Raw genomic sequence first — 13,205 nt, 5'->3', positions numbered from 1 at the left:
TCCATTAAACTGGAGACAGCATGTGTCTCTACACAATGCATAAATCTTGCTGCAGCTTCTCAAAAATGCTAGAGTGAACAAAAACAGTTCTAAGTACAAGGTCCTAAAAGGAGACATCTTTCAAGGGTTCATAGGTGTTTTGGTCAAAAACCATAACAAACAAGAAAGATTCTAAATGTATATAAGAAAGCATGAGACAGGTCTATGCAGCTCAGAATACTTAATAAGACCATCAATGTGTGAATAAGAAACAACTGCAGTGCCCAGAGAGAATTTAAGTGTATCAGAAATTGCCATTGATAATATATGCTCAGCTGCTTTTGTTCTCAAACAGGAACAAAAAAACAAAAAACTCGACCTACAGAATTTACAGCAGGACAGCAAGGATCAACAAGTTTCCTATTGCATTAAGTACTGATGATCCTCCACCTGGTATCATAGACCTTGGATGCCATTACTCTACTGGCCTGAATGATGCTACTGGCAACTTGGCGCAGAAATTTGTTCTGGCAGAGAGATTGCTTGAGATAGCCATGAGCGAAGATGGAGAATCTGGGGACTGTTGTGACAGAAAACCTCTCATGATCAACAGGTTTAGAAGGTTGCTGAACCATGATTGCTGGGGCCAAAGTGGGGAGATGAGAATGATCTGAGCACTGCAAGCTCCGATTCTTTGTAAAACTTAAGGAAGCAGACAGAATGGTGGGAACATGTGTGAATAGTCAATCCAACTAAAGGCTGAAAACGTCTGCTGCCCATGCTCCCTGATCTGGGACAGGTGAGACATAGAAGGAAGTCTATTGATGACCCTCGTTGCAAGCAGGTCTACATGGAATCTTTCCCACAGTATGTAAGGGAACTCGGTAATAGAGTGGCGAAGAGATCATTCCATTAGGATGGCTCTGCCATTCCTCAAAAGGCTGTCCACCAATATATATTTCCCTAAATTTTTTTAGGGTGATGTGTGCCTTCCTGATGTTGGATATGTTGTCTGGGAAGATCATGTCACACTGATCGCTTATTCTATTCATGCACCTGTACAACATTTGAGACACTGTTTTCATTTCTAGGTGTGTTGATGTCAAGAGACGAGTCTGTAAGAGTCCAAAGAACCTGAAGAATTATGCCTTCTGGCTCTAAATGAGCACCCAAACCAGAATCTGATGCATCAGTGAAGAGGTAGGAATAGGGGTTTCCAAATCCAGGAATCTGTCCCAATTCATCTAACAGAGCAAATGATGAAAACTTGGTCATAGAGTGATCATGGTTGATAGAGAATCTCTGTGTGGTTTCCAAATTATGAGTTGGAGGAAGTGCAGATGTCACATATGTAGATGTTCAAGGGAAGTGGCTTTCAAGGTTCCCAGTTTGGGATAAGTAAAGGCAAGCAGATATCATGATCTGCAAACAGGCATCCTGAAGGTCGATGAAGACCAGCCAATATGATGGATGAAGATTGTTCCAGACAGAGGAAGTGGTATTTATCTTGAAAGGTTCCTATGGAAGAAACTGGTTTAAAGAGGAAAAATTGATTATAATGCGAAACTTTCCATCTTTTGTGACTAGAAAGATTCAGAACCCTCTCAGATGCCCATTTCTGCATAAGCAAGTGCATCTCCTACCTCAATTTCACTAGACTGGACTGCTGAAAGAACATGGGGGTCATTGGTAGAGGGTGTTGTTACTGAGAGTATATAACCCTCACTCACAATGGAAAGAACCCATGAATGATGTATGACCAGGCATCTGCAAAGAGGCTTAGATGAGCACATATGGTGATGTTAGGAACAGGAATGAATGACAGGATAGGGTTTGCGTCAGTTGCAAAGGAAGGTGGGTCAGAGAACTTCCTTTTTGAGAGTCAGCAGCATCTATTTCCTGTTCGTTGTGAACCTGACTGATATGGAGGTCCAGTTTGAGGTTGCATGTTGGACAATGGCTGCATCTGTTTGATAAACTTGCTGAAAGACCCCTATTCCATTCTAATTTTTATGCTTCCTGGTCAAATGTGATGGACCATGAGCATTTGTGAAGAATCGATGTTGATGATCCAGCATATCTTGAGAGAACATTGTAGGGATGAATCCCCTGAGGAGGGTCTTGACTTCTAATGGAGCAGGGATCTACTTTGTTAAGCAAGACCTTTTATGAATCCAAAGCAACAACATGGCTTATATGCAGAAATTTCAAGAAAATGTGCATGTCTGGATGCCTTGGCCACAGCTTCCAGTAGACTCTCTCCGCATACTAAATAATGTAGCTGAGAAGATGTCAGCATGTGAAGCTATGATAATGAGTAACCTAACTTTCTGTTCCATCTCTTAAATTGTTTTGATGGGAAGGTATGACCAGGCTCCTATCAAAATACCCGCTTCAAATGAACCTGTATCTAACTGGGAAGGTTTAGTGGGCCACTTCAGGAAATGTACCAAATAACTAGCAGTGGAGACCAGAGTGTCAATGTCAAGAAAGGGATGGACCAGCCTCAACACTGCTGAGTGAAATTTTGGCTTGTCGCAAACCTCCTGAGAAATTTCCTTGATCACAGTGGAATGAGGAAGAAGTAATAGGTCTGGTTGAGGTTACACCCCTAAGATCTTTTCCAGAATGAAAAGATTCTTTCTGGACTGTGTGTCTGATGATTTTGGGCACAAGTCCAGGGGTATGGGTGGTATGCTTCATTTACCACTTTATGAAAAGACCAGACATCATCCTCATCATCAGAGAGGAAGGTGTGGGTTTGGAAGGAGGCATCACTGGTGCTGCTTCTACCTCAAACTCATCATGAGGTCAGAAAGGGCATCATCAATGACTAGCATAATCTGAACCAGAAAATGGTTGGGCATCAGAGAAGGCATCAGTGCACCCTGTACCACATTGAGTAATTCAAGTTGGTAAGGACAGGTGAGATGGGACTGCCTGTTTGCCCTCGATGATGCGACACCTCTTGCCTTACATTTTGATCTGACCTGGTGTAGAGCTGATGGCAGGACACAAGTCATATCATTGCCTCTACCAGTACTCAAAGAACTTTTTTTAGACACATGCCCTGGGCTGGTGACTTAAAATAAACTCACAAGTCCGGACTGAAATTCCACAAGCACGGACACCAACTTCCAGATGCCCTAAATTTCTCCTTTTTTATTATTGTCACACAACATTACACCAATTCAAATATAAATTCATAGGGTTCAAAGGTAATGTAAGTGCCATTGGTGTCCATAACTATGCTGGTATGCTTCACAAAGTAAAACACCATCAACCAAGAGTTCTGAAATTTATTTTGTTGATAGCTAATTGCTTCTTAAATCGGCTTCAAAACTGAATTACACTTTAACACTATTTCAAATGATCATGCGTTGCATTCTATATATGCAGTAAAATATAACTTCAAAGAAACATTGCCACTTGTTCACAAACTTGTCAAAAATATAAATACATACGGCTTAAGCATTCTCATTCAATAATATGTAATAACTTTTGTTCTTGTACAGACATCTAACATCTCTTTGATTTGCCTATAGTGGGCTGTTCCACTTCTTGATCCTACCTAATATGCAAATTTGCACAAAAGGCTCACCAACTGCAGCCCTCCAAACACATCTTCCAAACACCTCTCACTAGCTATTGTCAGCCAATTAAGTAATATGTGAAATTGTAATTTGTACCTGACCTCTTTTCCTTTAATTGCCACTATTTAAACTGCCCAAGGGATAGTTTTACATCAGCTCCAATCATGACTGTTTACCACTTATACATGCTACATGTCACAGGCAAGTGGTGGGTTGGGGGGTAAAATGACTGAAAATTATGTTTTCTCGCAACACAAACAAGTCAGGGGATCTGGGAGTACAAAATCATATTTTTAACATGACATGCAATTCTTCAATCTGATTAAAATCAGATCTCAACTGCACATAACACAGTGGTGACACATTATATATTTTAGAAAGGTGTACCCATGCCCTGAAAGGGTAGGTGTGTGTGCATGATTTAGCTTTAACAACTTTTCAGTCATATTGCTATGATGTCTGCAGTGTGACAGCTTACAGTGATGTCTAGCACTGGGGCATGATGACGCAGACATGTAGCATGATGTCCCACCCAGTCACATTATCCTGATACCAGGCTGACCAGTCCTAACACTAACCTCTTAATGCTGAGTGCCAAGCAAGGCAGCTGTTAGTACCATTTTTGTAAGTCTTTGGTATGACTCAAGTTTTGTGCACAGATGACAAATTATGCAAGACAGTGGAGTGGGAGGCGGGTGTTTCGAAATAGTGGCAGGTAAGTTTTGCATAATTAAACTTAATTTTACTCCCCCTCAAAAAACTGTATTTTAATAACAGCAATTACTGATCCTGCCATTACTGTGTAGCTGACATTGTCACTTAGGAGAGTAGACTGATGCTCGGGGAGGGGGGGGGCAGAGAGGAACAACGTGTTCTTACTGCATCAAACACAGAAGTTGTTTTTGTTGTTGTAGGGTTTAACTCCATTTTTTAGCACATGATAAGATATACATGGCAGCCAGTATAAATGATGGAGGAAGAACCCTGGAAAACCCGGGTTAGAACCACGTTAGCCAAGCCTGAAACTCAAACCCATGCAGAGGTGAAATAGCACTGCTCAGAATGGTGAGCACTCTAGACCACTCAGCCACTCTGGGTCACAAACGCAGAAGATTCTCCACCTGGCATCATAGACCTTGGAAGTAGAATCTCTCTTGGCCTAAATGACACAACAACTCAGCCCAAAAACCTGTTCTGGCATAGAAAACACTAGAGATGAGCCAAGCAAGAAGGTGGAGAATGTGTGGGCTGCTGTGCAGGAAGGATCCCTGGTGTAGAGACAGGATCCTTTTATCCTACCAGCTGCTACCACAAGTTCTGCAACAAATCACTTGTTGTAGCAGTCATAAGGGTCAAAAGGCACATGTGAATCTGTGATTCCACTGGAAGCTTAATGTACTGACTGCTTGTACTCTCTGATCCAGGGCAGACACATTAAAAGAAGTTGTTGAGCTTGGTAGCAAAGAGGTACACTAGAGGTCATTGCCAGAGGGAAAAACAGCAGCTCTGTTACTGAGTGGTTAAGAGACCGTTCAGTTGAGGAGGGTTCAGTCTTTTCTGGATAGACTGTCTAATAAAGGTGAGCAGATAACAGTTTCCACTCATAGCATCTCCAGGAGTGACAGGATTCAAGTTTTGGTTCATAAGTAAGTTCATCCCCATGTAAACAAAGTACTGTGACTGAACATGTTCCAACTTCTTGAGTTAGAGTGGAACAACAGCAGAAATGATCCTGATGAAGGGACTGATCTTAGACATGACGAATCAGTCAGTCATTGAAATACTAGAGAATCAATGTTCCCTGTATCCTGAGGCAGGCCACTGCTATTCCCATGACCCTGGAAAAGACTCAGTGTGCAGAAGAGATTCCAAATACCAGTACAAAGAACTGAAAAACTTCCTGGTCTAAGCGAAAATGAAGATATTTGAGGAGGAAATATGGGGACATGTAAATAGGCATCCTAAAGGCCAAAGGAGATGTCCCAATCTAATAGATGAACAGCATTCTGGATTGAGGAGGTTGTCTCCATCATGAAGGTTTCCTCCAACAGAAACTGGTTGATTGGGGATAGATTGATAATGATTTGAAATTTCCAGCTTTTCTTGGTGACCAAGAAGATTCAGGAGTAGAAAACAGGGGACTGATCATTCAAAACTAGGCCTAACTACTGATGTCTTGATACAACACTAGAACTAACCGGGCTAAGGTGAGGGGCATTTTTAATAAAGTATGGTCAGTTAATATACCTCATAAATAGCTCTTCTTTGTCCATCAGAGTGAGACTGAATTGTATCAATCCAAGTAAGGACTTATTCCAAACACTAAGCTAGGCATCACACACTTTCTTACACTTAGCTACTGTCCAATCCGAACTAACAATTCTAGCAGCTTTAGCACTCTTTTGAATCTTGTTACAATCTTCGTAAGTTTTCCGTTTAACCCCAAAATACTTATCTAAATTTACGAATGGCATTTTGTCTAAGTCTCAACATGTCTTGATTCTGATGTCACGTGCACTACTTATTCCGATACATTCGGAAATGAACATGATAACGAAAGCTAAAGTTGTTTACTTGATGTACTTTTATAAATGACCACATGTACATCTTTGTACATCTCTGAGTCATTCTGCTGCTGCATTCAATCACTGTAAATATCAGTACATTTTCCCACCCACCTGCCAGTCAAAGCCTTTGAACTTGCTGCCCAGCTATTGCATCATGTTCTTTTTTATGTACTCTTATAATGGCAACATGTATGTACATTAAGGGGTCTTACAGTCACTGAATTCTGTCATTGTAAATATCAGCACAGCTAAATGATCAACACATTTTCCCACAAAGCAGGTGTCTGAAGCAGGACTGGCAAGTCTTTGAATTTTGCCGCACACCTATTACATGTGTAAGCAGGACTCCCGCCTCAGTGATTTTCTGCGTCCCAGATCAAAAATTGGCATCCAAATATGCATAATTAAGCGTTTCCAACACCTCTGCATAGTGAAGTGTGCAGTAAATATAACACCTACAGAGGTGTAGTATATGAGAAGATCAATATAAATCTGAACCATTTTACACTTTTTGTACATATTTGCTATCTATAGATAGGTTTTTTTTAATAGTAAAATCTGATTTTTATAGCTGTATAATTATTTGTCACCCCAGAAATGTTATGCACCAATAAGCTTTAGAATTTCTGTGAGAATTAATTTCCTATCAAGTCAGCAATGCTGTGTAACCAACAATAGCTGGCCTGTCTCTACCCCTAAGTCTACTAGCTTGTTGTTTACGTATGTGTCACTAGATCATCTAAATCTGGTAAATTATCGAAATCAGTATTGCCTACACCAATCTTGATGCCTATATCTGACTTGTTAAAGTCTTCATAGTCACAATTCTAATTATCCAAACTCAAGAAAGTTCTGAATGAAATCAACGGCCTTCATTTTATAGAAGAGAGAAACCAACCCAGTTTCTTACTTAAAGTAAAAAATTATCTTATCATAAGCACCAACCATCTGATATGACATCATATTCACTTTCCTCAATGCTTTTAGTTTCTAATAGGGTATTTTCTGTAAAGAGTGAGCTACAAAAACCAGCTAAAAATTGTTGATGTTACCGTAGGCATTGAAATGTGCTCCTATGCAGATGGTACACAAGTGTCAAAATGTACTTGTATGCAAATCAGACCAAAACATCAAATGGCACTTCCATTAGGATCCTGAAGAGGCATCCAAAACCTCTTATGCAAGATAAAGTGTTAAAAGGCATTTTTAAGATTGAGAGAATTTGTCAGCTTGATTTCACATATTTTATTTTTACCTCAGCCATTATACAGTAGGTATATTGCATGGTTTATACAATATATATGAACCAACTTTTCTTTTTTCTTTATTTTACTCATGCAAGGGTTCTCATCAGAACCTTGGTTCACATCAATTACATTAGGCTGCTCCTTCTCCTATAAGCAGGATGAATTTATCATTGTACTTGGCACTGATGACTTTATTTTTCCAATTCACAAAGTCTGCACCTATGGAGCAATGTATGAGTTGATTTTTGATAATTATAGGGATTAAATAATTTTCAGCTACACTTATGCCACAGATATTTTAGAGACTGAAGGTTGGGTATAATTCATTATGGATTGGAGATGACTACAGCATATTTTTCATGCATGAATTTTAGCATAATGTACACACAGATTTGGATACATCCAATTTTAACTTGGATGCCGGACCATCATTTACTACTTTTCAGAAGCAAGGAATGTGGTAGTTGATCCAACAATTTTTGGCATGTTTGACAGCCATAAACTTATCTTGTTTTTTTTGGGGGGGGGGTATGTCAAATTTAAAGCCCATTTTGAACACATTTTTAGGACCCATCAACAAAATGTTTGAAAAATAAATTTTGATAAATTCTATTATTAAAATTTCTTGAATAAAAGTAAGTTACTTATCAAAAACTATTGCTTGCCATAATACAAATTTATAATAGTAACTTATAAATAATGTCACCTATTTATATTCTGTAAAGAACGTGCTTCTAAAATCTATTTTCTCCTTTCTTTACATTGCTTCTCATTAACTGAATTCTTTTTCAAGCTCAAATGCTTAGTTTTTTTTACTGTAATCAAATGATTTCCAAATGACTGATGGTCAGTCCATCATTGCATTTCACATATGTTATAGATTAAAAGGATAGATACGTGTATGTGCTCCACACTGGTAAAACCTATGGTTTCAACACATTACAAATGTGTTTGTCAAATATGTAAAACCAACCTGATTTGTATGCAAAACATTTCATTCATATCTGACAGCTATTTCTTAGACATACATCACTTTTTACACTTGTTAAATGTGTCAATCAAACATATTTTTACAGTTGGTTTACTGAGCATGATGGACATCATATGAAATCTAAAAATATCCTTAGAACTTCACGTTTTTATATGAAACTTCAAACATGTTTTACATCATGGCAACATTAATGGTGACAAGCATTTAGTTAATGAAACTTCAAACATGTTGTACATCATGGCAACATTAATGGTGACAAGCATTTAGTTAATGAAACTTCAAACATGTTGTACATCATGGCAACATTAATGGTGACAAACATTTAATTAAGAATACAAACTGAAGATAAATTCTTACCAATCTGAATGTACTTCTCCAACATGAGACGTCTCTCATCCAACTTTGAACCTGACAATGGCAAAAGCTTCTTTGGAGGAAATGGTGGCAAAGGTTTTGAGCCAAATTCTTTTTGCAACTGAAAAAAATTTAGGATGTTAGCAATATGGGGAATAGAACACACATCTGTGCTAAAGAGAACTTTTTAATCCAGACAGTATTTTAATGCTGATTAATGGATAAATGTAACAATAATGGGCCAGTATGATTAATGGATTACTATAGAAATAATGGGCCAGCATGATTAATGGATCACTAACAATAATCAGCAGGCATGACAGTATGATTAATAAATCACTGTACCAATAATGAGCCAGTATGAATAATGAATGGATCACTGTAACAATAATGGGCCAATACGATTAAAGGATCACGAACAATAATGGGTAAGTATTTCTTGCAAATATGAGAAACAGCTGCAGGCAGAGAAAGTTCAATTTCACTAGATGTACTAGTATTTAAAAGCTCTGTATTAAAAGCATCCAAACAGTGAATGAGGCTCTTCAAAATTAGCTAAATGCAAATAGGTAGGCTTCCTTTCAAATAGATATGTATATGCACCAACATTTCATGACAAGGTCATTCTTTGTTCAAGTGCTATTTTTTTCTTATGGAAGACAGGAAATATCATACACAGGGATTTGCCCAAATCTTCTTACGTGTAATCTGGATTTGGGAGGAAAAAAACTCGTGTAACTGAATTCAATAACAAAAATAATTGACAATCTGTTTCTCCTATGCTTTTAATTTATAGGCTTTTTCTAAAAATCTTTGTACAAGTTTACATGCTTTTCAAGGCAAATATCATGTCTCCTTTAGCTTCTCAGACTTGGGAAATTTCACATCTTAAAATGATATGTGCAATTTAGACTTGAAACTCTGATGGTCAAATTTCTATACTTTCTTTTTGGTTTAAGAATTGGTCCTGTAGTAGGGCTATAAAATTTTCATCTTTCTAAACTTATTTCAATTTATGTATCACCTAAATACATTTAGTACATCAGTATAGTTGTGAAACATTTTTCAACCCTTTAGTAAACTTGTGGTGTTAATGTACTTTTTATACAAAATGAAATTCACTGCTTGTAATGCTGTTGCATTTCTTTAATGAGACTCTAATTTATGTTATTTATTTATTCCTTTAAAATCTATTAAATACTGACATACCCAAACACTATATGCAAACTGTTAAATGGGTACAATGTGGCAAGTTATTTTACTTCAAGTCAAAAAACATGGTTTAAAATAATCTTCTTCCCACAGCTGCATACCTGCCAGAACACAATGTCATGCAAAAAACGCAATCTTTAATTCACAGCTTCTGACACAGTAGTGTTTACAAAAGTGTGATTCCAGGAAATGTTATGATGGAAAAAAATAAAGGGGACACAGAGAAATTCCTATGCTGACACCATGATACATGCTGAAAACCTGTAAGCTGTGTAAGTGCTCATGAAAACTATGGGACAGTCTATACAGTTAATTGTCAGCTACTTGTGGGACAGAGGCACTAAGAAAAAACCATGTTATTTGACTTTGCACCTGCCCATGAATACACACCACTTTTCCTCGTAAACCTTTAAAGTAGAGGGCCTTCTAGCTTGCACAGTTCTTTTCACAACTGAAGGGCTGAATTGTTTTCTTCTGCAAGGATCTCTGGACAAGTGCCACGTGTGAAGGAAATGGCCCAGGCAAGGAAGGAACGCATGGATCTAAAGTTGTGGTTGAAGATTTGGCCTGGATCTTCCTGGGTAGATCTATAGCTAGATCAAGAAGATCACTGATCGAGGATTTGTCCTTGCGGAAAAGGGCAATCAAATTCATATTGTGCTTCTGGCAACTCAATTTCTGAATAATCTTAGGAACTAAGATCATTGGGGGAAGGCAAAGGCCCACAGACCATCCCAACTGAAAGAAAGTGTTCTGTTCCAAGCCTAGGGATCCTGTACTGGGGAAATGAAGGAAGGCAGTTTTTATTCCTTCTAATTACAAAAAGACTTATGTCCCCATAGTAGATAGATCTGATGAAAGACCAATGGATGGAGGACATTTCTATATGGTGAATCCTGTTCTTCCTTAACAGAGAATCCACCAAGAAATTTAGTATGCCAGGAATATGTCCCACTCCAAAAATGAAAGGCTTTGATCCACAACATATTGATCTTGAAAACTCTCTCCTCTGGACCCCACTAGCTGATGATGGCATCAAAGCTAGGTAACATCAGAAAACCTAAATGAAGTTAAAGGGAAATGATATTGTTCTCTTCCTTGACTAGAACTGAACTGACCCTATGTTCTGGAGGATGTCATCTAGATATGCCACTGTGGAAGTAGATGAAGTGCAGTTTTGTAGATTTGTAAAGGGCCAAGGACTTATGTTCTACAGGAATGGGAGAGTGTGAAACTGATAACATGATCCTCAGAATGCAAACTGCAAGAATTTCCATGAGCACAGATGGATTGGAATGTGCAAATATGTCAGATTTAGACTGATTGCAAATTCAATCAGATGAGTGGAGAGATGGATCGATCTGGCCATCTCCATCTTGAATTTTGGTGAAGTATGATCAGAAAAAAGCTTGAAGTAAAACCCCCGAGATTGTACATTGTGAACAATTTCCACCACCTGCTTCTCAGTGAGCCTTTACCAAGTCTGACGGTACTTCTATCAGGAATGAAAAGTACAAAAGAGGAAGAGGTCAGTAAAACAAGATCAAGAGCACATATGAGACAATTTGGCTAGCCCACTCCCTTGGCAACAAGAGATTGATCAAATTTTGTTTGGCACCTACTAGGAAGTTGTCTGCAGGCAATTGAGGATACAAATCAGCGAGAGAGGAGACTTTGGGGTTGAAAAAATTTGTATCTTATCCCTTCCTTGTGACTACATGCATCCAAAACTGATTAGCAGATTCTCTCCATGTACAGAATTGCGATCACAGCTGGTTTTTGGGTTTAATAATGATCCCTCATCCCCTAGTCTCTGGTCATCCTGTCTTCAAGGGTGAATTGGTGATGATTAATAAGGTTATGGTTGCTGTACAGATAGATAGAAGGGCAGTTCTTGGGCTGCCTGCCTCCACACTTCTTTTATCTTGCCACCAAACAGCTAAGCCAATCTGAAGGGAGTGGTTCACAGGGTCAGAACATGGTGTGGCTTGAGTGAGATTAAGCATAAGCATGCATCCAGTCACACAAAATCAAGGTTAACTAAACTCATCAAAGCATTCACTACTGCTTGGTGGGCTGTTGAATTAATTACCTTTGCTATTCTAGCTGTTGACTCCCACGTGTGTTCATAGCCAGTTTATTGCCAGAGATACTAAGTCCAACAAAAAAAATGTGGCCATGATACTGCGAATGAGCTTCAAAGTGATATGCATAACTTAGATTCCTAACATTAGTGTGATCAGTGAACCATATTTGAAGGAAAAACTGCAGAGGGTGCATACAGAGATATCCTGAGAGAACCATATCTGCTGTGGCAGTCAAGGTTCCCAAATGGGAGATGTAAAGGCTGTCTTGATTGTAGCAATTTAGAAGCATCTGGATTCATTCTATCTGGTCCAGTGGAACATTGGAGTTTCTAGTTCATGAGGAAGATCATCCCAACATACATGATGACCTAGATGGCATGAGCTCTAGCTCTCAAGGCTGGGTAAAATATATGAACAAATTAATGTCGACCAGCAATGGAACAGATCCTGATGGAGGAACAATAGCACTGTGTATTAGCCTGTCATAAAGTACTGAAGAATCATACATATGCCGCTACTGCTTCCTAACTTGGGTGAAGATGGGTGCAGAAGTAATTCCAAATGGCAGATCCCAGAATTGGAAAACACGCTGGCACTAGCAAAACCAGCGACAAAGGAACTATTGGGATGTGTGAGTAAGATTGCCAAATCTGATGGACATGTATTCTGAATTGAGGATGTGGTCTGTCTTGAAAGGTTCCTCGATGAGAAACCACGTGAAAAGGGATAGATCAATTATGATCTGAAACTTAGCACTTTTCTTAGTCACAAAGAAAATTTGAAAGTATAATGTGGGATACTGATTGCTCAGAACCTTCTCAACTAGATTTTCTGCAAAAGGGTGTATACCTCTTCCTTTAGTTTAACCAGAGTGGAGTGGTGAAAAGGAATGGGAGCCCTTGACAGCTTATAACCTTGCTCAAAATGTAAAGGACCCAACCACTGTCCATAATGCTTGACCATGCCACCGAAATGAGGCCTAGATGAGCACTGACAGGAACACTTGGGGGGTTTTGTTCCCCAGCTCCTCAGAAAAGGAGAAAGGGTTAGAGAGCTTCCTCCTTGGAGGTCCTGTATTCATTAGTCAAGGAAATTTAAACTGAGGTTGTGGGGTGAATAGAGGCTGCATTGGGCCATAAGTAGTGGTAAAGGCTCTATGCTGATGGCCCTTCAGG

At 38.9% G+C, this 13,205-nt stretch overlaps 1 protein-coding gene across 4 annotated transcripts in view; it reads right to left on the bottom strand.

Moving 5' to 3' along the window:
• LOC149784321 (sorting nexin-17-like) overlaps positions 1-13,205 on the bottom strand; it is a 196,658-nt gene that overhangs the window by 137,790 nt on the left and 45,663 nt on the right. For all 4 annotated transcript variants that reach the window (XR_016413845.1, XM_089932348.1, XM_089932349.1 and 1 more), the window contains one exon: positions 8,735-8,852. Coding sequence is in view for 3 of the 4 variants with exons in the window: in XM_089932348.1 (XP_089788474.1) it covers positions 8,735-8,852 (118 nt within the window). In the remaining variant the exon portion in view is untranslated. The remainder of the gene's footprint in view (positions 1-8,734; positions 8,853-13,205) is intronic.

Source organism: Sinohyriopsis cumingii, chromosome 14 (assembly GCF_028554795.1).
Source record: "Sinohyriopsis cumingii isolate HCF-2022 chromosome 14, ASM2855479v2, whole genome shotgun sequence".
In the NCBI taxonomy this organism is placed as follows: Eukaryota; Metazoa; Mollusca; class Bivalvia; order Unionida; family Unionidae; genus Sinohyriopsis; species Sinohyriopsis cumingii.
Note: the sequence above shows the minus strand (reverse complement) of the source record. Positions and strands in the feature narration are given on the sequence as shown.